Source organism: Varanus komodoensis, unplaced genomic scaffold (genome assembly GCF_004798865.1).
Source record: "Varanus komodoensis strain SLA01 unplaced genomic scaffold, ASM479886v1 scaffold6_4, whole genome shotgun sequence".
In the NCBI taxonomy this organism is placed as follows: domain Eukaryota; kingdom Metazoa; phylum Chordata; class Lepidosauria; order Squamata; family Varanidae; genus Varanus; species Varanus komodoensis.
In genome coordinates this window covers 13245731-13269086 of record NW_025336347.1, presented here as the reverse complement: position 1 = coordinate 13269086, position 23356 = coordinate 13245731, and the positions used below count along the sequence as shown (strand labels likewise).

The window sequence follows — 23356 nt, the reverse complement described above, 5'->3', positions numbered from 1 at the left end:
TCACTGGCTTCCCATTGAAGTCCGGGCCCAATTCAAGGTGTTGGTGATGACCTATAAAGCCCTAAACGGCTTGGGTCCTGGCTACCTGAAGGAGCGCTTACGTCCATATATGCCCGCCCGCCCCCTGAGATCTGCAGGAGAGGCCCTTCTCCGGGAACCCTTCGTGAAGGAAATTAGGAGGGTAGGTACTCGGAGGAAGGCTTTCTCTGCAGTGGCGCCCAATCTATGGAATGCACTTTTTATTCAAACGTCATTTTAACTGTTAATACTATTTATTTATTTTATTCTTCGGCCAGGGCGACTTATTTTATATTGTTAACTTGTTTTATATGTTTATTGTATAATATTTTAATTGATATATTTGTGAGCCGCCCCGAGGCTTCGGCGAATGGGGTGGCATAGAAATTTTCTAAATAAGTAAATAAATAAAATTCTTGGGACCACATAAAAGACTATGCTGCACCATGCAAATTAGGAGCACTGTCTACCTTAGTTGTAGAAAAAAGAGAAAGGAATATGGTGAGGAGGATGGCTGGATCATACTTGTATCACAGGAATAGTGAAATGCGGTTCCGATGGGTTAAGCAGCAGTCATTTTGTTCAAACACCATAAAGGCCGAGGTTGATTTATAGACCATTTTATTTGTCATGAGCCAGTTATATAAATAATTTACCAAGAGCACAAGTTTCCACCGGGAGCATCTTGGGAAATTAAGGAATGCAAGAAGAAGAGGAAGCACACATGACCCCAGGCTTTCAGTTTGCTGCTGTTGTTTTACTTCCTCCACCCCTACAAGCAGCTTTGTAATCCTCAATGTCAGAAGACCTTGCACATCTGCCTGAGAGGACAGGTGTGCAAACTAATCTCCTGAGCTTAGAAAGGAGAGTGGAGAGCAAGATGCACATGTCACTAACATTTCAAACTTCCCCTTGTGCACCATATTCCAAATGGCAACTGAGCGGCTGCATGCAAAACTGCAGTGTCTGCTTGTGTCTGGTGGTTCCATCCTTTGCCTTGGGCAAAGCAAGCCAAAGAGCCAACTCCTGGTGGACAGACCCTAGTTTGTAAAAGCTATCCGAAAACCTAAAGCATTCAAATGGAGACTTAATGATGGTGTACATCATTCCACTATGACAGCGCACAGGAAACACAACACTTGAATTATATTGGAAGCTGAAAGCAGACAAGAGAAACGCATTTGCCATCAACACCAGAATGCAAGATAAACCAATAAATAAAGGAAGTGATTTTTGAAAAGTCTTAAAACCACATACCTTGGCACAGTTTACTGCAGGGCTGCCAAGGGCCATAGGTATTCCAAAAAAACTGCTGAGGTTTATCTTCAATGGGGATATTGAATGTATATCGAACATCAGGGTTATATAAATTACCCACTGATAAAACCTGAGAGGGACAGAGACAAAAAAGCGTAAGATCTGGGCTACTTCACCAAAAAGCAAAATGAGAAGAGTAGCATCTAGAGAATTTTCTTTTTAAAATAAGGCATTTTTCACCTGAAGAACAATTTCTTGATCGATACGGTATGTAGAATTGATTCGTTCAATGGGTGTGTCTGAGCCACTATATTCTATCACGGCATTTCCAACCTTGATTTCCTTCTTAAACATGCTGACGACATAATCTCCATTTAATATGAAGCCTTCATTACTTGATAATGCTATCCACACAGAAGCGAAACACACAAAACAAACACAAACAAATGAAAACAATGTAGTTTTCCTCCACAGACCAGAAAGGTTGCAAGTTGAAATGCACTGTATATTACCTATTGTTCAAAATGAAAACAGGAGCTTAATTTGTATTTGCCAAAGCAACCTAGCAAGAATGAGACATGTGAGCGGCTGTGTGTCACAGACCCTCTAGACTGATGCATGCATAGAGGATACTTCACCATAAGTCATCTGGAACAGCTTGCATTCAACACTTTCCCTTCATTCCTATGCACAGAATAAGTGGACTGAGGCATTAGGAATTAGGTTTGGATCAGATTTTCCATGGAGCATTTTAATTAGAATATTTTTGCTAGAACTGACAGTAGTCCAGTGACCTCGTTTCCAACAGTGACCAGAAAAAAATGCTATGAGGAAATGGATGTGAAAGGTCAGTGATTCCATTCTTCTTTTCCTGTGATTTATGACATGAAATTTCAAGTCTACCCTTTCTATATGCAGAATAAATCCCCCTAAAACTGGTCAATCGGCCCAAATAGCATTCTAAATGAGAGCCACCTAACTGTGAGCAATCCAGCACCAGTTAGTCCTGCCTAGAGGCTAACTGGCTTTGATGCCAGGCTAGCCCAGGTAAACAGCAACAGTAGAAGAGCCAAATTCAGTCAGTCTTTGTAACTCTTCTGGGAGGGAATGGGGATTTACTAACCCATGGCAACAATCCATACTTGCTAGGTTTGCATGCCATGACAAACCATGGTTTGCATATGCCAAATGCAACAGTAGAGTTGGAATAGAATAGTAGAGTTGGAAGAGGCCATGGAGGCCATCAAGACCAACCTCCTGCTGTTGCAGGACACCAATTTACACCATCCATATGGTTGCTTGTTACCACTGAGGGACAGCCAAGAAGTGGTTGTGTGCACCAACTAGCCAATTTGGATAAATGGCTACAAAAAGCCCAGACTGAATAGGGCAGGAATTGAAATGCTACACTGAACGAGGCTTCCATGAAAACTGACACAAAGGGGGGCCTGATATTTTAATATTGTAGAGAGCATGTGCTGCAGTCTTGGAGAGAGGAAATACACAGGTTTTTTTTAAAGGGGCTTTGAAAATGGTGAAACATTTACAGCAGGGAGGGATTTCAGCAGCTCTCCACAGTGATATCATTAATCAGGTGACATCAGGATAACTGCCTGAGGTCTATCTAGTCAAACATCTTGCTTTCCACAATAGCTAACCATATCCTTTTGAGAAATCGATAAGCAAGACACAAAGGCAAATGAGCCTTGGTATACTCCAGTAGCAAGTGCTAGTGGCACTTGGCAAGAGAGCCATTACAATTTTCCGGCAATCAAGCAGTCCCGAGTACTAAGAAACTCTCATTTCCCCTTGCTATGATGGGAACCCTGGTGGTAAAGTCACCTGGCTTTTTTTGCAAGAGCTAAGGAAAGGCTGTGCAGATTCCAGGAAGAAATCACAGCACCTGGAAGGTCTCACATTTCTCAAACTGTATGACTAATACTCGGAGACCATTAACACTCTGATCCTCTGACAGCACATTTGCTGCCCATTTTCAACTGAAGTGTGAATGAAGCCATTTCTGCGTAATTGCTAATTAAGCAATTCCCTCTGTGTGAGAGTTGTGGGTGCATCTGTGAGGCTTAGACAGACTCTTGACATGAAAAAATCCTTCAAATGATGTTGTCCTTCAACCTCACAAACACTTCTGAATGTAGCTCCCGAAGAGCCCTCTGCTAAATTGCTCAGCCAGCAATTTACAGTTATTGCTCTTTATGGCACACTACAGAGGCTAAATTGCCTGAAGTTCCCATTAGCCCTCAGGCAGAATTCCAAAGGTTGCGCCTAAATTTAGGCTTTTCATGTGCTAAAGTGATTACAGTCAGTAGGCCAGGTTTCCTTTTCTCAACTAAATATAAATAAATGTGTATCTCTTCCATTCAAATACTAGATCTCTTCCATTCAAATACTATGTATATTCCACCCCCATACTGCATTTCAGGAATACTACAGGCAGATCCACTGGGCATATTATTTCTAAACTCTCAGGAAGACCTTTGCTTCAGCTTTTGATACATGCACAAGTCAACATGGACACATGCTAACAAGGACAAGCCTGGTGACTACAAGTGCACCCAAAGGGTTTTGCTATGCTCATGAACACAGTTGTATATTTTCTAAAGCAGGAGTATACAACTGCAATGTAAAGGCCTTAACCATCCCCTTAACTGTGGCCGCTGGATTCCCCACTATCACAGTTTTCTCATAGAAACCACTTCTTCCCTACTGCTGACAGTGAAGGATGAACAATGAAAATCAGGAATACTGGGATAGTCTCCAAACCTTGAGCAGCATTAACTGCCACTATAAAATTACTGAGTTTTTCACACAGCCCTTAAATATATGAAAATTCTTTCTGCGTGTTCACATGTCACTGCGTGCTCATTTACCCATGGAGCTTTGTGACACGTGCTGCTTGCCATTTTGCATATTCAGGCCAGGCAAGGGGAAGGTGGTGGCTTGTCACTTGATAGTTACTTAGCAAGGGTACATGATTGGCATGATTGGTATGGTTAAGCAAGTACCCACAACCTTAAAACTCTCCATGGATTCTGGGTGGTTTACTAATCATGCCAACAATCCATACTTGCTAGATTTGCATGACATGACAAGCCATGGTTTGAATTATGCCAGTGTACAACACAGAGCTACCATTGGTGACTTGGTGGTTTGCCATGCTGTGCAAACCAGGTCTTCTTCTCTCTCTCTCTCTCTCTCTTCCTTGCGCTCTCTCGCTCTCTCTCTATCTTGTGCGCACACACACACACACACACACACACACACGTATGTGTCTGTGTGGGCATTTGCATTAGCTCACTATCTCATCTTCTCTACCCTCCCTATATATTCATATCATGAAACATTACATTACATACCTTTCCCCACAAACACATACCTTTATCTAATTATAAATAAATAGTGGTTTTGTTTGTTTGCTTTCTGGCTATATAAGCAGATCTTTAAAATGGAGATTCAGAAGGTGTTTGGTGAATATCACGTTTTGCATTTTGCTTTATGCCGAATTTGAGCTTGCAAAAAATGTCAGAGGCTTAAAACTCTAAACGCTTTCTTAAAAGGACATTTTCCTGAAAACAGCACTCTGGCTGCACAACTTCACACTAATGCGATTATGTAGTTAATTTTCTAAGTTAGTTTCCCCACCATTTCACCCATCACAGCTACTATATTGCTCTAAAGGAGAGCTCTGCATAGAATTGAAGGTGCTCTTCATTTCCATGAACTGCAAAAAATAAGGAATGATTACACTTCCAGTACACAAGCAAGAGGAATTTTCACAGCATACGGAATACAGACATCATGCACTCCTGGGTTACGATAATGCTGAAGAACATTGAGAAGCCCGCAGAAAAAATGACTTTTTTCTCTTGTAGGAGAGTGAAATAGCAAGGTAAAAAGTTCACACACCCCAAACTTCAGGATGTGATTTGATTCCTCCTATGTTGGAAGGTCACCTTCACCACAAACAGGCCACTACAAAAAGGAAATACTACATGTTCTTTGTGCCTAACCCCAGGCAAGACACAAGAAAAGCCACTGGAGTGACTGTAATGCCTGAGTAAAGTATCCTATTAAATACTACTCTAGGCTACTCTGGCTTCTCCTTGTTCTCCAGCATAGATTTTCAACAAGATTTAATGTAAATGCTATGTTAAATTTGTAGCTAGCTGTCCAGTCAGGAGATTTTTAAAAATCTTAGGCAAGGAGGGCAATCTTAATGGGGAGCACAATGTTTGAGGAAGAAAGATTCATAATTTCCTCCCCAGCAACTATGATCTTCCCACTCCAAGCACAGCAATGAATCTTACAGGGGGGAAAGTTCTCATTAGTGCCAGGGAGAGATTTTTCCCCCTTAAGGCTTACTGCAGTATATGGGGGAATGGCTTCTGTTAGAACTGCAGGTGTAGAGGGAAGGGTCAAACACTGTGGTCCTGATGAAAATCCCTGCCAAGGGTTTAAAAAATCCCTGGACATGCCTGCTAGCCACACAGTTAACATTATGTGTAGCTGCATCCTCAGAAGGTGTAATGTGCCAAGAATGTTTTGTCATGGGAACTTCCTGACTCAATACATGGGCATCTCTACAGAGAGACCTTAGACCAGGTGAGCTTTAGCTCCCTTTCCAAATAGTGGTTCTGTGACACAGAAGTATTTACACGTCTAGAAATATCTCAAGTCTTCAGTTGCTAATGAGTACCACATCTTACCAAGGTAGTTGTCATCTTCTGGTTTCCCTGAGTAACTATGCTGCCGTACATCTATATTGGTAGCACCTGCTGGTATGCGTATCACAGTGTTATAACCTGGGAAAACAAACTAGAGAGTCAAGTTTATTGTACATTTGTATCCATTGCTTGTTTAATGGACATGGTGAAGCAAAGCTGAGTAGTCACTGGGACTGACAACAACTAAACTTATGTAACATTACCATCAAGTAGCAAGGGACTCAAGTATCCAATAGCTAAAGGGAGATCTTGTTCATTATGAAGTTAAGCATTTTAAACAAGTTAAGGGGCTTCCTATCCCCAAGCATTTCTCTGGGTGAAGTTTTCTGCATGAGAGTCTTACCATAGTGCACTGTATTGAATGTCCCTGCAACAGTTTTGCATGATGAATTATCGCCACCACACACGCCGCATTTATCTCTTCTGGCCTTGGAATTCAGCACATGATCACATCCAGCTTGCTTTAAAGAAAGAAAAGTTCAGAACTAGATTGAACAAATATGAACATAGGATAGAATTTACAGGGCTCCAAATGAAAAACATACATCGGCCAGTGAAGGCCTCTGACAGCCTCATTCATTCTTTTCTTCTCCAATGTCCTGTCAAGCTATAATTATAACCATCTTCCAATTAGGACTTGAAAAACGAGTCTCATCCAAGCCTGCCAATTGAAGTATAAAACCACTCGGCATGCTGGGAGAGACGTGTGTGCAGAGGGGGCAGGGGGACCTGCGGGAGCTGCAGATGAGACCCTGCTCTGCTTCTGCCTCATGAACATAGGCAGGGATGGTATAAAAATGGATCAGGCTGTGTCCCTATGGCAGTCGTCCCCAACATGGTTTCTTCAGATGCTCTGGACTATACTTCCCAGCACTTCAAAACACTGGCCATGATTGCTGGGGCTGATGGGAGCTGTAGTCCAACACATCTGGAGGGCTTCCGCTTGGGGAAGGCTGCGCTTTCCAGCTAATCAGCAGTGCAATTATGATTGCACAGCTAATTATATAGTGCTGGTTCCAAGTGGAATCAGCATGAGTGGTTCTATCAACATGCAAGTGTCCCTGCTACACGAAGTAATTAGGCCAGTCATACAGGTACTGTGGCCTAGTCCTCAACTTTGGTATTTCTGGCAAGAATAAGGCTTGAGGAAGAAGCAGATATTTACTACTGTGTGGCCAAAGATCAAAAGCAGCTGTTCAAGAACACAGAGTTACCTCACAATTTCAGGCAGGTTTCCTTGAATGTTGTGTTTTAAGAGTGGTTTCAGATGTTCAGAGAAACACATGTCTACTACATTTATTTTGTTATCATAAGGTATCTTAAGAACCTTAAACCATTTAAATATGTGCCTATATGCAGGCAATCCATTCTACAGAAGAGGAGGACATCTTCCCACACACAGACCTAATGTGGCCCACGAGCCTTCCTGGATTCCTCCAGGGAGAAGGACTTGGAGGATTCCTGAAGGAATTCCTGCTGTTACCTCCAATCATAAGTCAGCGATAAAGGTAGCGGTCAGGGGTGGGCAGTGCCTGCCACACTGGGAAAGCCACTGTGCAAGTGAAGACGCCCAAGGGTGGTGGCAGCTGCAAGGATGTTTCTCTGGCCACCAACTGAGTTCCATACATTCTGACTGCAAAGTGGCCTTGCCATGCACAACCGTCTCTAACGGAGTCCAATAACACCTGCAGGGGGCAAAGTTTCCCCATCTCTGGCATGGGCCCCCAATCACAATTGGGGATGTCAGAGAAATCTGCAAAGGATGAAGCTGCATTTCGATTTCTATGAGTCCAAGTGGGAAGCTCTGCAATGAGACAACTTTTTCCAAGCCACCTAGATTCCATGGATATGCAGACCTATTTTTTATTTTTCCTTTTGTGGAGGAGCAGAATTGCACTTCTCCATTTGTAGAAGGGTGCATTTACAAACAAGAATGATACTCTCATTATAAAAATAACTTTGATCAATGAACAGATGATGAAATGAAAGCACTTGACTATCTATCAAACAGAAGGAACAGATTTAATAAAATCTGTACATCCCTACTTAAAATTACTGGAAATCCCCCATTATTTCATAATCTGTTTTTTCAAGAACACTGAAAAACACAATCAAGAGTAAGGCAAACAGAATCCTGAAAGGGAAATATTACAGCCTAGGAAAGCTGACAATGTTCTTTGGTTTAACTGAATATGAAGAGTATGAAACAGAGATATCAGCTCATATGAGAGAAGGATAGAGAGATTAACCCTTGCATCAAGTGAGTTAGCTAGTTCAACAGAAGAAGGCAATATTTACCCGACAAAGTCCTTGAACACAGATGTCATTTGTGTCTGGGCCACAAGGGGTGCCATCAATAACCCTGTCCCTGAGCTGGTAATAGGCCGTGTTTCCTGCCACTCTGCAGAAGAGCTTGCACCTATCTTTCATCAAAACTGCCAAGGCAAAACAATCAGGTTATTTTATTGCTAGTTTTTCACTCTGTACAGTGTGACTGCAATGCTGTCATTGTCCCAGTACTCTAAATTTGTGTCCCTTCCCTTGGAGACCCATACTCAAGAAACAGGTTGCTGGCCATTTTTTGCATGCTGGACTTCACCCAGCTCATTTACCAGACAGTGTGGCAGAAAAGTGGACAATCAGGCGGGGCTCCAGTGCAGTGGGAAAAGCAAAGAAGTGGAGGAAGAGAGCAGGTGGAATAATTTTAATAATCCCTTAAAGCAGGGATTGTTTTAAGCTGGAGCACATCAAAAACAGACCCAAAAGTCCAAACAACTGAATTGGCTGGTGACAAATCTCTCTCTCTCTCTCTCTGTGCGTGCGCACACGTGCACATAAATATTTTTGCATTATTTTCTTGTAAGATTGCCATTACTATATCTTGATAATCTCTTGTGATTTTGCTTGTGTTTGTTTGGCAGATTTTTCCAGGTCATTCTAACCTGCTATCTAAAGCATGTGGGGAACTCTGCCAGACTGATTAGAGACATGAATACTGGGAGGGAAATTACCTCATGAGAACCTTTGCATCTTAAAAAAGGCAGTGTGAGTCAGTCCAAGACCTAGGAAGGGGTAGGCAATTTGTAGACTGTGACTCCAATCATTCTTAAACATTGGCTAGGGCTGATGGTAAGGATGCATGAAAAATTCATTCCAGTTCATTTTATGTTGGGATAAACCCAGTTCAGAGCACCCAGACTTAATATAGATTCAAATGCATTTGAGAACATGTGTATGCTTGAAAAATGTACATAAAAATGCATACAAGTGCAATCGTGCTTTGGTCAATGGGAGAAGATGCATATAATAGATGTGTTCATTTGGAAAAATACACATGAAAATGCACATATATTTTCCAGCAAAATGAAAAAAACCCAAAGATTGCAATCTGATGCAAAAATAAGACAGACATACCTTTGAGTTGGCATTTGGACAATCTAGACAAACTCATGTTTTGCTTCCCTAGCTGATGGGAGTAGCAGGGTTGGAGGGTTACAAGTTGCCCACTCCTGGTCTGTTTGTTTGTTTGTTTAAAGTTTTTCTATGCCGTCCCATTACTAAAAAAGTCTCTGGACGTCTAGTGGAAACACATGCAACTAAGCTGGAAGGCAGATGTGTCTGTCTCATGAGACCTAGCATCTAGTTCATTTGTTGATATACTTACTGCCGCTATATTTGGGAACCCAACGCACATTAGGAGGTAGACCATTAATGTTAAAATGCTTCCCATCAAACACTGCACATTGTTCATCACGGAAATCTTTCTTTTGCTTAGGACATGGTTCAGTGTTGCAGGATTTAAATTTCATTCTGCGCCCCACACAGTATCTTCCACCATTTTTTGGTCTAAAAAAATGAAGTGTACATTATAAACTCATTTAACACACACACATTCACTCACAGATTCAACCAATCAGTTAAATAAGTTTTTGATTGCTTCTCTTGTCTTCTAACTTCATTCCAGTATATAATGCCCTAACAGAACTGGGATTAAGTTGGCTAGTCTTTTCCTATTTAGATGCTTAAAAAGCTGTCTCTGAAGGCCACCAAGCTGTTGCTGGTCAACTAGAGTGGTAAGTCTTAAATTTCCACTTGTTCTGTAACAGGAACTAGTTCTTTCAGGATGTTGGAACATATTTGTAAGGTTTGATAGGAATCAAACAAAACAAAACAAAAGAGGAAATACTAGTGGAGATGCTATATTGCAGCTTAGTTCAGAATAATGAACTCAGTCTAATATGGTATGTTAGTGGAATGAGTCTTGTGCCTATGAAGTTCCATTCAGTCTCTCCCTTCTGCCTTCTTTTACATGCTTTAATCCAACACTACCATGGTTCATTCAGTTAGTGTCCTATTATGCCTGAAGAAGGAAATGTTAGCTTCACACATCCTGTCTTCAAAACTAGGCTCAAACCTTGGTTTGCAATCTTGACTTGTAGTTAGCACTTGTAGTTAGATCCAATGGGAAACTGCAATTTGACAAATGCCAGATGTGTTGATTAAGGCACACAGTACAGGAGAGAAAAACAGAAGCAATGGCTAGGGTACAATACTTGTTCTTGGTCAAATACACCAGTAGGCAGAGATAATTATGTCAGGATTTTTTGGCACAAACTGACTTCACATCTGCAGTATACAGATATAGATATACCATCCAGGGCAAATGTAGTACCCCATCCAAGCATGACACATGACACCAGCTAACTCTGGGCCTAAATAAATGCACAGTTTTACTGTTGTCCTGGATTGCCAGGCACCTGGCAGTCTAACATTTGTTCGTATGACTGGCATCTAGTTGATGGGTCACAAATGGTAAACGTCTGGCGCCCTTGCTATGTAAACATTTTTCCTGAGCACATTTAAAGAGGGCTGCCTGATTATAAACCACTAGTATGATCCTCCAACATTGTTATGAAGAAAGATGAGATAAAATCCCACAAGCATATACACAACCAGTCCATGGCACTCATTGCAAAGTTAATTTGCACACTTCATTTCATAGTGATACTGCGCATACTTCTTCCTGCACACAGAAGATCTATGTAAAAGAATATGTCAAAAATGAAGCAGTCCTGTGATCAGGAGAAAAAGAATTGGCTTGGCCAAGGACCACTGCTCACTTAATACTCCTGCCTTCTGGGTTGAAATCAAATACACTGACTGCCAGACTGTATCCGTTTTCAATAAATACTGTAGGGTTCATTGAATTCAATAGCAAAAACTGTGATTGCAAATATATGATATTTAATTGTCAAAGGTTAATAGGTTAGCCTCAATTTCTTTTAAAGAGATCTGCTTCTGATATCTACTCAGAAGCAAACCCTGGTGAACTTAATGGTTTTTACTCCTAGGTAAGAGTGTCTAAGACATTTCACACCCACTTACATAGGAACAAGCCACAGTGATCTCAGTGGGGCTTACTTCTGAGTAGACATGCACAGAACAGCACTGAAAGAGCAAGTTTTAAAAAAACATTCTTGTGTTGTTGCTACATGCCATCAACTATGCACTTTAAAATTATTTTACTTAATTAAATATTTTTGTTTGAGAAGTATAAACAGTAATCTGCATGAAGCTAGCTCTGAAGGTTGCCTCCAATAACTTTTGAAGGCAATTCCATTTTCTTGTGTGATTCTTTTAAAATGTCAGATGCAGTATACCATATATCGGAACAACTGCAAGATGCTGGATTTTGCTTCCAAACTCTCTTTCATCAGCTTCACAGCACTGTAATCAAGCTTGCTTTCAATCAAAAACTTCCTTTCAAACAGGTTAAAACACAGTTATAGCTCTGGAATGGCTTTTCATTTGCACACTAGTTCCCGATCAGCCTAACAAAATGCAGAAATAGTTAGAAATTGGTCTTTCCCTTGAAAGGACAGGAAAACATTGTATACAGTAAGTGGAAATGGAAACCCCCCCCCCGAAAAATGGTATATATCCAGTTAGCTAATATGACAAACTTAGCTAATAACTAATGCAAAGTAAAGTTTTGAAAATCCACTTTCCTTATTTATGCAGTCAAGTGTCATCCAGAATCGTCTAAACAATGGATGATCATGCAAGACGAGTCCTTATGGTCTCAGACTGCTGGAGGGGCTCCACCACAGCTATCAACTCAAGTTCCTTAGAGGGAAATTGCAGACCTCTGGAACCAGATGCTTTTCTAGAATTTTCTTAAGTTTAGGGCCCTGTTTAACAACCGGCCTGACTGAAAATATACTTCCAGGAATTGTTGGTGGAATAGTCTTACAAAGAATACAGAAACCAAACATCAGGTAAGTTGTTTGAACAGAAGCCCTGCTCAGAAATTATCCACCATATGTGAAGCCTCCCAACCAAGTATATAAAGGATTGCAATTTTAGCAAAAAGGAGCCTTGGGTGGCAGAGACAAGAAGGCTGTAATGTGACCCAAAGACCATTTTAAGGGTGAATTTTATTTGCGTGACTGTTCTGCTTTTAGCCAATCATGAACTTAATATGTTTCAAAGTTCTGCAACTTCTTCCTGCAATAATTGTGTTGAAGCACCATTCTAGACAAGTCATACTTAGAGCAGACCTGCTGAAATCAATGAGACTTAAAATTAGTCATGACTAACTTTAGTTCCATCCATTTCAGTGGGTCTACTCCCAGTATGTTCTAAGTCTGGATGAACTTCAAGGTTCTCATTTAAACCCTCTGCAAAACAGAATTTAAAAAATTGTCCCAATTCTCTGCAAGATGGCAGAATAAAAAATTAAATGCACCAATATACTTCAAAGCATTTTGATAAATTACCTTCAGTCTCTTAGTACTGGCTGATTTAATCAATAGGCCTTATGTCAAACTTGAGATTATATTTACATTATGAAGAAATTAGTATATTAGAAATAGCTTCCCTTTGTCAGGCAGATAGATCTTTAGATCTCTATGAATTAACTCTTTCCTGTATCACACTAGTCAGTTCCAGAACACTCACTACCCTCATAGGCTGTGTTCAGACATTACATGGTAACATTCTGGTTTAATGTAAGCAAGCCCAAGTGGGTCTCTCCACTCCTGCTTTGTTTAGCCTGCGATCTGAACTAGGAATTCTAGCTTTTCTCTCCAGGTTTGTTCATTGGTTACAACTCTGGATTTTCAATAGGATGCACAAACCAAACTTAGGATGTCACAGTCAACGCAGGAGTGAACAAGTCCCTTTAACTTATTCATGGTAAACCGGAATCTAAGCAAAATACAGCTTAATATGAACGTGGTCCATTCAAACATTTGCTCTAGTTGGAACAGGACAGCCGATGGAACAAAATCAAGGATATGTAGTACATTCATGAGCAATGTCAATATTTGGGTTTTTAAAATAGCTTTTAAAGATACACACATTCACACATCCCATTGTTGGTCTGTTGTGTTGTCTGAACCCAGACTTGGTATTTCACCACGGTAAATCTGGTCTTTGGAAACCGTAAGAAACAATGGTTTGTTCTCTGGTTTCTCTGTACCTATCATGTTGTCTGAATCCAGGATTATGGTTTTCACAGACCTACTATGCAAATATCAGGAGTCCCCTGGAAAGTCTGATAGCTGCAAGATCCATCAAGCCTCTGCGTGTGGACCAATGAAGAAGAGGTAGGCGACCTAATCAAGGTGTATTGCTCCCTAAGATTGCATTTCAGGCACAGTGGCCAATAGGATACATGCCAACAGCAGGGGAACTGAGTGGGGATGATGAAAACCATGATAAAAAACTCTTGATCATCTGTTGGCTGGATCATAGTTTAAAAAGCCATGAACCATGGTAACAATGCAGGGTTGCTTATTGTGTTGCTCAAATGCATCCAATTACAAATTGATTTATCGACTCACAAAAGAACTTATGTCAGAACATAACTCTCCAAATTCTCCTCAGATTCCACTTGAAGTGAAAGGTTGTGGCAATTCTAAAAGAAAATATTTTGTTTCAATTTTTGCACATGGTACTACAACTGGTCTTCTTAATGCAGCACTTAAATTGCTTATAGACAATATTTCTTGCGGGAAAGCAGGTCACAGACCCCCAGTCTATGCTTGCTGCATGAACACTACGCATCAGAGCCATTTCCAAGCTGGTATAGGCCATACGGATGAAACTTCTACTCACTATTCCTGTGGACCCCCTATTGCCATGGGGAGTATGTGGTCCCCATTTCTCTCTCTTGTCCTTGCACCCATCCAAGCTATAAAAGTGTGCTTTTGTGAACAAATGGCTGTCCTCAAACACAGCTTGGAAGGGGAGGAGAGGGTGTTGGAGCACTGGCAGCTCCCTTACCAGGCTGCCGGGTGTCTGCCATGCACATGAGGCTCTTCCCACACAGGACTGGCAAAAGGGTAGGCTCAAGTTGAAGACATCAAGGCCATTTCCCTTAATGCGCATTCATAATATGCAGTATGCCACTTGTCACATTACCGTTAAGTGTACTAAGGTTAGCTAGAGGGCAACTAAACAATTCACCTGGAGAATACCTTAACCATTATCTTTAATATTTATGTGATTCTGGACTAAATTAGATATGATAAGCCTTAGTGTACTTTTTGGCTTTTTGACGTATTAAATAGTGGCTCTGGAGGTCCCAACACAGATTAATTCTGCACATTAGGATTTTAAACCTTCCTTCCACCACAGTTCTGCTCCTTCATCCTCTCCCTCCCACCTTCTATTTATTTTGCAACAAACAAAATCAACTCTGTTTATCTAGGTGCTTCATAACAGATGTTCTCTGGGCAGCTCACAAACAAACACTAAAATGCAGTATAAAACAATAGCAGCTATCCTGTTGAAATGAAACACAATTAAAACACAAAATGTTAAACTGAGAAGCTCTAGCTACAGGACATGCATGCCTAGGGAAGGAGTCACTCCCACACCCTTGACTTTTCCACATTATTTTTATAACAGTAGGCAAGACTTAAAAGTCGCCATTCACAAATGGTCTCCTATCCAACCTGACAGAGCTGGAGCAGTTTTGCCAGTTAACCTGGGCAAACTTTGTTGGATCCAGACACACAAAGCTAACAGACTTACCCAAGAAGACTCACAGCTGCAGTTACTGTCAGAGATGCTTCCTAACAAGTATTCTTTGAACTGATTTCGACAGGCAAGTTTAGTTGATGAAAAACAATATATGGAAACTCTCGTAAAACCAGGCTTTGAAGTATTACATGTTAAAGGCATTTATTTTTTATTTTTTATTCATATCCTGCCTTTTTCCTACAAAGGGCTCAAGGCAGCTTACATCTTCTCCTCCATCTTAACCCCACAAAAACAATCCTGTGAGGTAGGTTGGACTAGGGCTTGGATTTCTTTCCCATGGACCTTGCTAATATTTGTGGAACTAAAATGCATGTCTCAGTACCAACTTTGCATCACTTCCTAACACAGAGGTCACCTTGAGCTGATTTTGCCTTGGCGCAATGAATGCCATGTATCACCTAGCTGAGGCCCCTTTCCAACAATTAATTCATCACATGAAACAGAAATAGCAAAATCACCTAGTGGTGTTTTTAGCAGGTAAAGAGCAATGTGGCACTGAGGTAAATGAGAAATGACATCTAAAACATCTTGCGCAGGCGTGACTTAATGGGAGAAGAAATGATATGCTAACACCAGTCAGTCCCCACTTGCCAAAGTTGGCATACAGACCAAAGGCTAAAGCAATGACTTGGGAGTCTTGATCCACCGTCTGCTTTCCCCAGCACCACATAATGCCTGTTTTTCCCATATCAAGGCATGTTCACCATAATCCTCAAGATAGGACATCAACTAGATGGCTCTGGGGTTAGCTATTTGCACTTTAATACTTTGCTCAACATGCCTGGAAAACATGTTACTGACCTCATCATCCCTAGAGTTTATTAGTTCAGTGTCAATTTTGGCTTTCCTGTCAGCTTAGCAAAGGAAGCCTGCTGTGGACTGATGCCCTTGCTTAACTGCCCCCCCCCCACCTTTTTTAATGAACATGAATTTTAATATTCTGATTTTTAAAAGAAAGCTGTTGTGCACTGCCTGTGGTAACTATTTCAGTGTGTCTAAGGGATGATGTCAAAGAGCAGCTTCTCCTTGCTCTTCCCCACCCTTTGAAACAAAGCTTTTCAAAAGCACTTCATGATATGGCATGAGTTCATTACTCTAAGGGCAGTAGAAATGCCTACTGGGTATGTCTAACTTCCCTTTCCACCCCAACTGACGTATTGGTATTCATAACTGCAAAGCATGTATCCAGTGCAAGTATGCTCAAGTAAATTCTGATGGTCATTTGCAGGCGTGCTCTTCCCCAGAAACTCTTCCTCTTGATTTCAGATTGCAAATCCCAGAATATTAGAGTAGTCTGTTATTTGTGAAGACAACTGGAACATTCTTTGACCAAAATTAAACTAAGGTTGTATCTTTGCAGTCCATCTGCATGCTCCTCAGAATGCAAACAGCAGCTGTTCTCTCTTTCTCTCTCTGAATGAATTACAAAGACTGTGGCAGTGAGGTGGAGTTTTCCTGGGGAAAAGTCCTCCTCTGAAGCTGGTTTTCTCCCCCACTCCAGGCAATAATGAATGATTTCTCTTCCAGTGCAAATACTATCTTTAGAGGAGCAATTGCTGGCAGAGTCACAGCCTTGCTGTATTCAGGGCTGAGGTTAGGCATTGTAAGAAGGTCTTGTGGGTTTAATCATAACTCAAATTCAGTCCTGATTTAGGGCTACTAACTCAGATAATATTGCAACTGCCTGTGCAGGCTCTCCCATGGAATGGTTTGTGAATTTTACTGTCTTCGATGTGTAATTGTCTAGGATTCCCCCCAGTGGGTCTCATACAAGTACATACACATCATCTGTGCCTCACCTATGCAAATGAAGTACATGTGCATTGTCCATGTCATTCCACCGTTCCCCAAAAAATGGTTTCCATATAGTGATTTCTTAAATTTGCTTAATCCTGTCCTTCAACAAAAGCCCCATAGCAACTCACAAAATTGAAAAACACAATAAAAACAAAACAAAAACAGACTAAATGTACTAAAACATATCAACACCTGCAAAACCAATAGAAACTTAAAAACAGACACAGCCAAGATAAAATATATCACAGTAAATTTAAAGGCCTAGGGGAAAACAGTCTTTGACTAAGGCCAAATTGACATCAGAGCAGATGGTGGCAAGCCTCTTGGGTCAGAGTATTCCACAATCAGGATGTCATTCTGCCAGGCTGAATAGGGTCCAGTTTAACCTTTTCATCTGCATATGTGCAAATTCAACTGGGACTGGAGGGACCCACATGTTAAAGCCATTAACAGAAAAGTTGTGGTGATGTAAGATTTACTAGCATGCTAGAAAAAAAAACACATCCTATCTGTATTTCCCATTTATGTAGGGAGAACTCTATGTTCTGTATTTACACCAATAAACTTGTCAGTCTGTATACACATGATACATTAAGTGCACAATCCGTGCATATTTATATGGAAAAAAGGACTGCAATTTCCAGCACACAATACTGGCTATAGCATACTGGAAGAAGTAAGCTTTTTTCCTATCTATATATGCACAGAAGTGTACTTTATGCCACAAAACCTGGCTTAATAGCCACAATGTGAAAAAGCAGCATGTTGCTGCGCACAACCTGTTACTTCCTGCTTCCTCATCCCCTTCAAGGGGGCAGGTAAACAAGCCAGGAAGGGGAAGCTTCATGTGATGTCAGAACCCAACAGATTATGGTTAGTGTACTCAAACATGCCAGGATTTATACATCAACAACAAACTCTGGTTTCTTGCTGGGTTGAGTATGCTTCACCATAATCCTGTGCTTGGACATCACACAATGCTATTTCTTCCTGGTTTGTTTACCTGCTCACACACAAAAGTAAGGGGACAGAAACATGCTGTTGCTCTGCTCCTCCTTTACCTTGTGGTTTACCAGGCAGAATTTCTAGTTATACTGATGTGCAAACCCAGCCACAGTATTCAACATTCCTGTACTTACTCAGGCCTGTTGCATTCTCGAACAGCATTTTTAATTCCCCCACCACATGTTCGTGAGCAAGCTCCAAAGGGACTCCATGTACCCCACGCCCCGTCTGTCACAGGTATTTCTCGCTCTCTGGGAACACAGTGGCCATACTTGCAGTGCTAAATTTCAGAAAGGAGGCCAGAGAAAGAGAGATAGCAATTAAAAATGTTGTTAAAATCTATCTCAATTAATTTTAAAATATGTTTGAGGAAAAACTCAGTTTGATTATTTGCAGGTGTTTTTCTTTGTTTTTAAAACTCATGAGGTTCTTCATTAGACACAGGGCTACTCTCCTGCTCCAAATTTGGGCAGGAGGATGTTTTGGAAAGCTGCTACATAGTAAGTTTACTGTTCAAAATCTTGTTGTGATGCTACATAATAAATTTATTATTTAATTTCCATCTTTTATTAAAATCTAATTTTCCACTCTTTACTCTTGTGACTTTTAAATTTAATGGGAAAGATGCATGCACACACAGAGAGAAACACCTAGCCAGCAGTTTTTCCCACCTTTTCAGAGATTAGTCTTGACAAGGAATACCATAAAAAGATGACAGAAAATTGAGATTAGTATAATAGCTTAAATAGACAGAACCTCTTTGCAGTATCACTTTTTCTATATTCTCAAATGCAGCTAAATAGGCAAGAGTGACTTCAGTGATACTCATTTCAGAACTTGTAACAGACAGAAATCCTTCTAATATCTTTCATCACCAGTGCCTTCCTTTATCATTTAATGCTAAAAGGCGCCAACCAGCTGTCTTTTAAATAAGTACAGAAACAATACAAAAGTATAACAACTATACATAAATCAGATTCTGTAATTGTCTATTCACATCGTCTATTTACACAGGAAATTCTTCTTTCCATGAAGTTCAGAGCGAGCATTTTGTGGAGAAAGTTCAGCTTTTACGAAATGTGAAAGTCTCCCTGAAAAGTAGATATGACAGGTATACTGTTGCAAACAATATGTGAGAAGAATGCCAAACAGTATGCACAACACACAAAGGGAAAACTTGATAGCCAACACCTTGAGAGGTAGACCAACCTACACAATGATACAGTACAATGAGCTTCTATGACAGCAAGAGTTACTATCTACCTTACAGAAATAAACAACAGAAGAATCTTTTTTAAAAGGCAGTAGAAAAACTGGTAGGATAAAAGCATCAAACCTGACAAACATATGTACGGTTAGAGTAAATCAATGAGGTGTTCGACATTAATTCTTTGCTGGATATGATCATATGATCCTCCTATGAGGAACAGCAGTAAGTTCAGAATTTTTAGCAAAAGGGGATGGTAGGGAAGGGAACAAATGTGCAATTAACTAAGTGAATTTATTTATTTTACTACATGCTTCATTAATGAATTTTTGGTGCTGTTTTACAATTTAACACATAGTAATGATACAAATAAAATTGTTATAAAACAATCAGCAATCTAAAACTAATAAACATACAAGCACAGCATAAAATATACTAAGAGGTATAAGAAGTAAAACTATACTGTAAGGGAATAAAATAATGAAATGCTAAAAATACTAATGAATTTAAACAGTGGAAAAGCCTGGGAGAACAGTGAGGTCTTACTCTGGTGCCAAAAAAGAAAGCGGCACACCAGGTAATCTTCTCTTGGCAGAGCATCTCAGAGCTGGGAGAGAGGGACCACTGGGAAGGCTATGTTAAGCTTCTGTTCAGAAGGCTGTTCAGGGCTCACTCCCATGGAAGATTTAAAAAAGTCCTGCACTTCTAGCATGCCTCAGCCAGATGGCTGGCTAGAAAATGCTGGAAGTTGTGGACCTTTTTCCTGTATAAACATGAATAGGATTGCAGGTTAAGTGTGCATACCACTATTCTGATTTGAAGAGGTATCACGTAGGTGAATTTCACACATTGTGTTCTGGCAGAAATGAGCTCTCCAACAGAGGCGCACATGGTGATGAAATATTGCGAATGCTAGTTTAACGTGTGCACTTGTAGGGCACATGTTGAAAATATATGCTTAGCATGCGGACCACACTGCATTTCTGTATTTTATCTTCAGACTTTAACATGTAGTATTTAAAGTAGGGCACATAGCTTATTATGTTTTTTCAAGTAAAGATGAGAAGTATACTTAAGCAATAAGATAATTAATTTAAATTGTTTTTTAAAACACAAGAAGAGTGTATGTGGGGGCAGGACATAGAATTATGCTGAGATAGGGCAGACAAAATAAACTGGTTCAGATAAATGAAAAACCATTGCTCCCTTTCCTGTTGTGTGAATTAGCCTGCAAAAGCCTTGGATTCATATGCTCCCCTCCTCTTTTGGATACCACTGGTTAACCATTTAACTTCATAAACAAGGCACAGTTCTCTAAGATGTCTGAATTTGGGGAACTGTAGTTTGTTAGAATAATGATTAATAGTAACAAGCCAATATTAAACTATGGGTTCTGATGCTGGCTTGTTCTGCCAGTACAGCTCAAACAAACTACAGTATTCAGAGATAACTGAAGACTATAGTTTGTTTAAAGGCAGAAGCAGGTATTTCCCATTCCTTCCTCTGGTGCGTGAAGAAGGATAAAAAGGGGGGATCTGCAGGATTCCAGTCTGCAGGTTGAAATAGACAAGTCAACATATAACTAACTGGTAGTTAGATGCATATTGGTACATTTCTGTTAATTCAGATTCTAACTGCAGACATGATTGGCTTTGATTTCCTAAATAACAAAGGGTAACTGAACTGAAAAGTGATGGCTCTCCAAACCATTGACTTGTTCCCATATTCTGAGCCAGAACAAGAAGCACAAGTCTGACAGCTTCAGAAAAAAAAAGCCTGTCTGATTTCCTGATTCTGCATTAGATGTTACAACGAAAGGCACGTTTGCAGATGATAAAACTAAAGGAATAAAGGATGCAGCCAACAGAGTGTGTGGAGGGGGCGGTGGGGGGATGTAAAAACAAGCATCTTTCACTGGGGGAGGTTTCCTATCTCTGACCCATCCGGTTGGGTGTTCTGTTTCCCTCCTGAAAAGATTCTGAACTGCACTGCACTAACCGCATCACTCCCAGGGAAGGGGAAGCTTCAGGACCAATTCCTGCACAAACCTTCTGCACAGGCACATGAGTTCCACAGCTGTCATAAACAGAGATACACATGGCATCGATACAGGCAGTGCTGTCCCAAAGGAGGAACATCTTGCAGAACAGCTGCCATGTGTAGCAAAAATGCTGAATTGCAGTCATGCTTACCATAGAACAGACCATTTGGCTTGCAAGTACACAGAACTCACATAGTATGTTTTACACACATTAGAGCCAGCAGTAGAAGGCAGGCACCTCATCTGAGAAATGGCTGCAGTCTAATGAAATCCACTGGTAATTGTCAATGATAAACTTATTACAGAGAAGCTCTCCACCTTGGTTGTCTGAGTACAACTTAACAGCCACACAGTGGAGTCTGAAAATTAGGAGTGTCTTGTGTGTGAAGTCAACATGATGACCTAAACAAACATATGTGAATCTGTCATTTATACTGAAAAGTTCAAAATTCAGAGTGTGAATTATTATATAGTACTACCCAGCTCAATGTCCTGGCAACGGTGACACATGCGCTGGTGACTTCCCGCCTAGACTTCTGTAACGCGCTTTACGTGGGGCTTCCCCTGAAGACGGTCCGAACACTTCAATTGGTGCAAAATCGAGCTGCCAGGTTGCTGACGGGGACGGGGCGTTATGCTCACATGACTCCAGTCCTCCGTCAGCTTCACTGGCTTCCCATTGAAGCCCGGGCCCAATTCAAGGTGTTGATTATGACCTATAAAGCCCTAAACGGCTTGGGTCCTGGCTACCTGAACGAGCGCTTATGTCCGTATATGCCCGACCGCCCTTTGAGATCTGCGGGAGAGTCCCTTCTCCGGGAACCCTCCATGAAAGAAATTAGGAGAGTAAGTACTCGGAGGAGGGCTTTCTCTGCGGTGGCACCCAACCTATGGAATTCACTCCCCAAAGAGGTCCGCCTGGCACCGTCATTACTGGTTTTTCGGCGCCAGGTAAAGACCTTTTTATTTAAACATCATTTTAATTGTTAAAACATATGATCTGGCCAGGGCAACTTCTTCTTCCTTCTCTTTCTCCTCCTATATCTTTATTTACTTAATTTATACTGATAATTTTAACCTTATATTTGTAAACCAATGTATTTTTTGTATTTTGTATTTAATGGTAATTTATTATGTGCTATTGTATTTCATTGTATTTTATCGTGTTGTAAGCCGCCCCGAGGTTTCGGCAAGGGGCGGCATAGAAATGTTATAATAATAATAATAATAATAATAATAATAATAAAAACATTTCTAGCAGGTTGGAATATGTCTCATTTAGGGAGGAGACAAAGCAGCCATGCTTATTATGTTTTGGCCTTAATTTCAGACTTCAATGTCAGAATTTCCTAGGCCTTATTTAGGCCTCCACAGAAAAAACAACAAGATGTTTTCTTGACAAGCCTATATTTCATGGTCTTTAAAACCAGCAGGCTTGAGGCAAAACATGAGTCCCCACACACTTTGACTGTGCAAGGCTGCAAACTGCTGAACATTTTAAAAATCCTTCTCTAACCAAGGGAATAAAGTTCCAAATTTTACATCTGAACCAGGAAATATGAACAGATGACCATGTGTGTTTTTACAACTGCTGCAAGAATTGCCTAGGAATGTTGTTCAGGCACCCTCCATCACAGATGGGACCCCCGAAAGTACAATATTTTGTTACAGATTTGGTCTCATAATCATACTAAATTCCAGTGCAATTCACCACTGGAAAGCAGGAGCAACACCGAGCATTACTGCAGAAAAGAAATCCCTAAATCTCTTCAGGAGCAATGCTATGCATGTTTAGACAGGAAAAGGTCCCACAAGTCCTAGCAAATATGGTATGTTGTGTGCAACTGCTATGGTTTGAACACTGAAAAAACTAGTGTATCCTTTCTTTTTAATCCAGAATCTGAGTAAGAAATAGAAATACAGGGTGGACATACATCTCACCCACTCCATCTTAATGAGGCTACTTTTGCAAGCAATCTGGCTATCAATGGGTTGTAAATGACATGTGGAATTTTGAAAAGGGCTTTTAAGTTCTATTATATCTGAGGGTGATCATCTCAGACTGAGATCAGCATGTTTATCAATTGCCCTGTTAAATTATCTGCAATGTCTGCCAGTGAAAAGATGGACATTCTGCTAGTAGCTTCTAATTGATTGATTTTTATATGCCCCCGCCCATAGCCAAAGTGAAAGAGTTGTATCCAATGTTATTTGGACTTAAATCTGGCCCATTTATGA

General features: G+C 40.6%; 1 protein-coding gene across 13 annotated transcripts in view; it reads right to left on the bottom strand.

Moving 5' to 3' along the window:
• The window catches only part of ADAMTS9 (ADAM metallopeptidase with thrombospondin type 1 motif 9), a 156555-nt gene that overhangs the window by 93726 nt on the left and 39473 nt on the right, over positions 1-23356 (bottom strand). For all 13 annotated transcript variants that reach the window (XR_006416800.1, XR_006416803.1, XR_006416804.1 and 10 more), the window contains 7 exons: positions 18005-18150; positions 9682-9863; positions 8316-8452; positions 6361-6478; positions 6000-6095; positions 1516-1679; positions 1276-1405 (listed from right to left, as the gene is read on the bottom strand). Coding sequence is in view for 9 of the 13 variants with exons in the window: in XM_044452059.1 (XP_044307994.1) it covers positions 1276-1405; positions 1516-1679; positions 6000-6095; positions 6361-6478; positions 8316-8452; positions 9682-9863; positions 18005-18150 (973 nt within the window). In the remaining 4 variants the exon portion in view is untranslated. The remainder of the gene's footprint in view (positions 1-1275; positions 1406-1515; positions 1680-5999; positions 6096-6360; positions 6479-8315; positions 8453-9681; positions 9864-18004; positions 18151-23356) is intronic.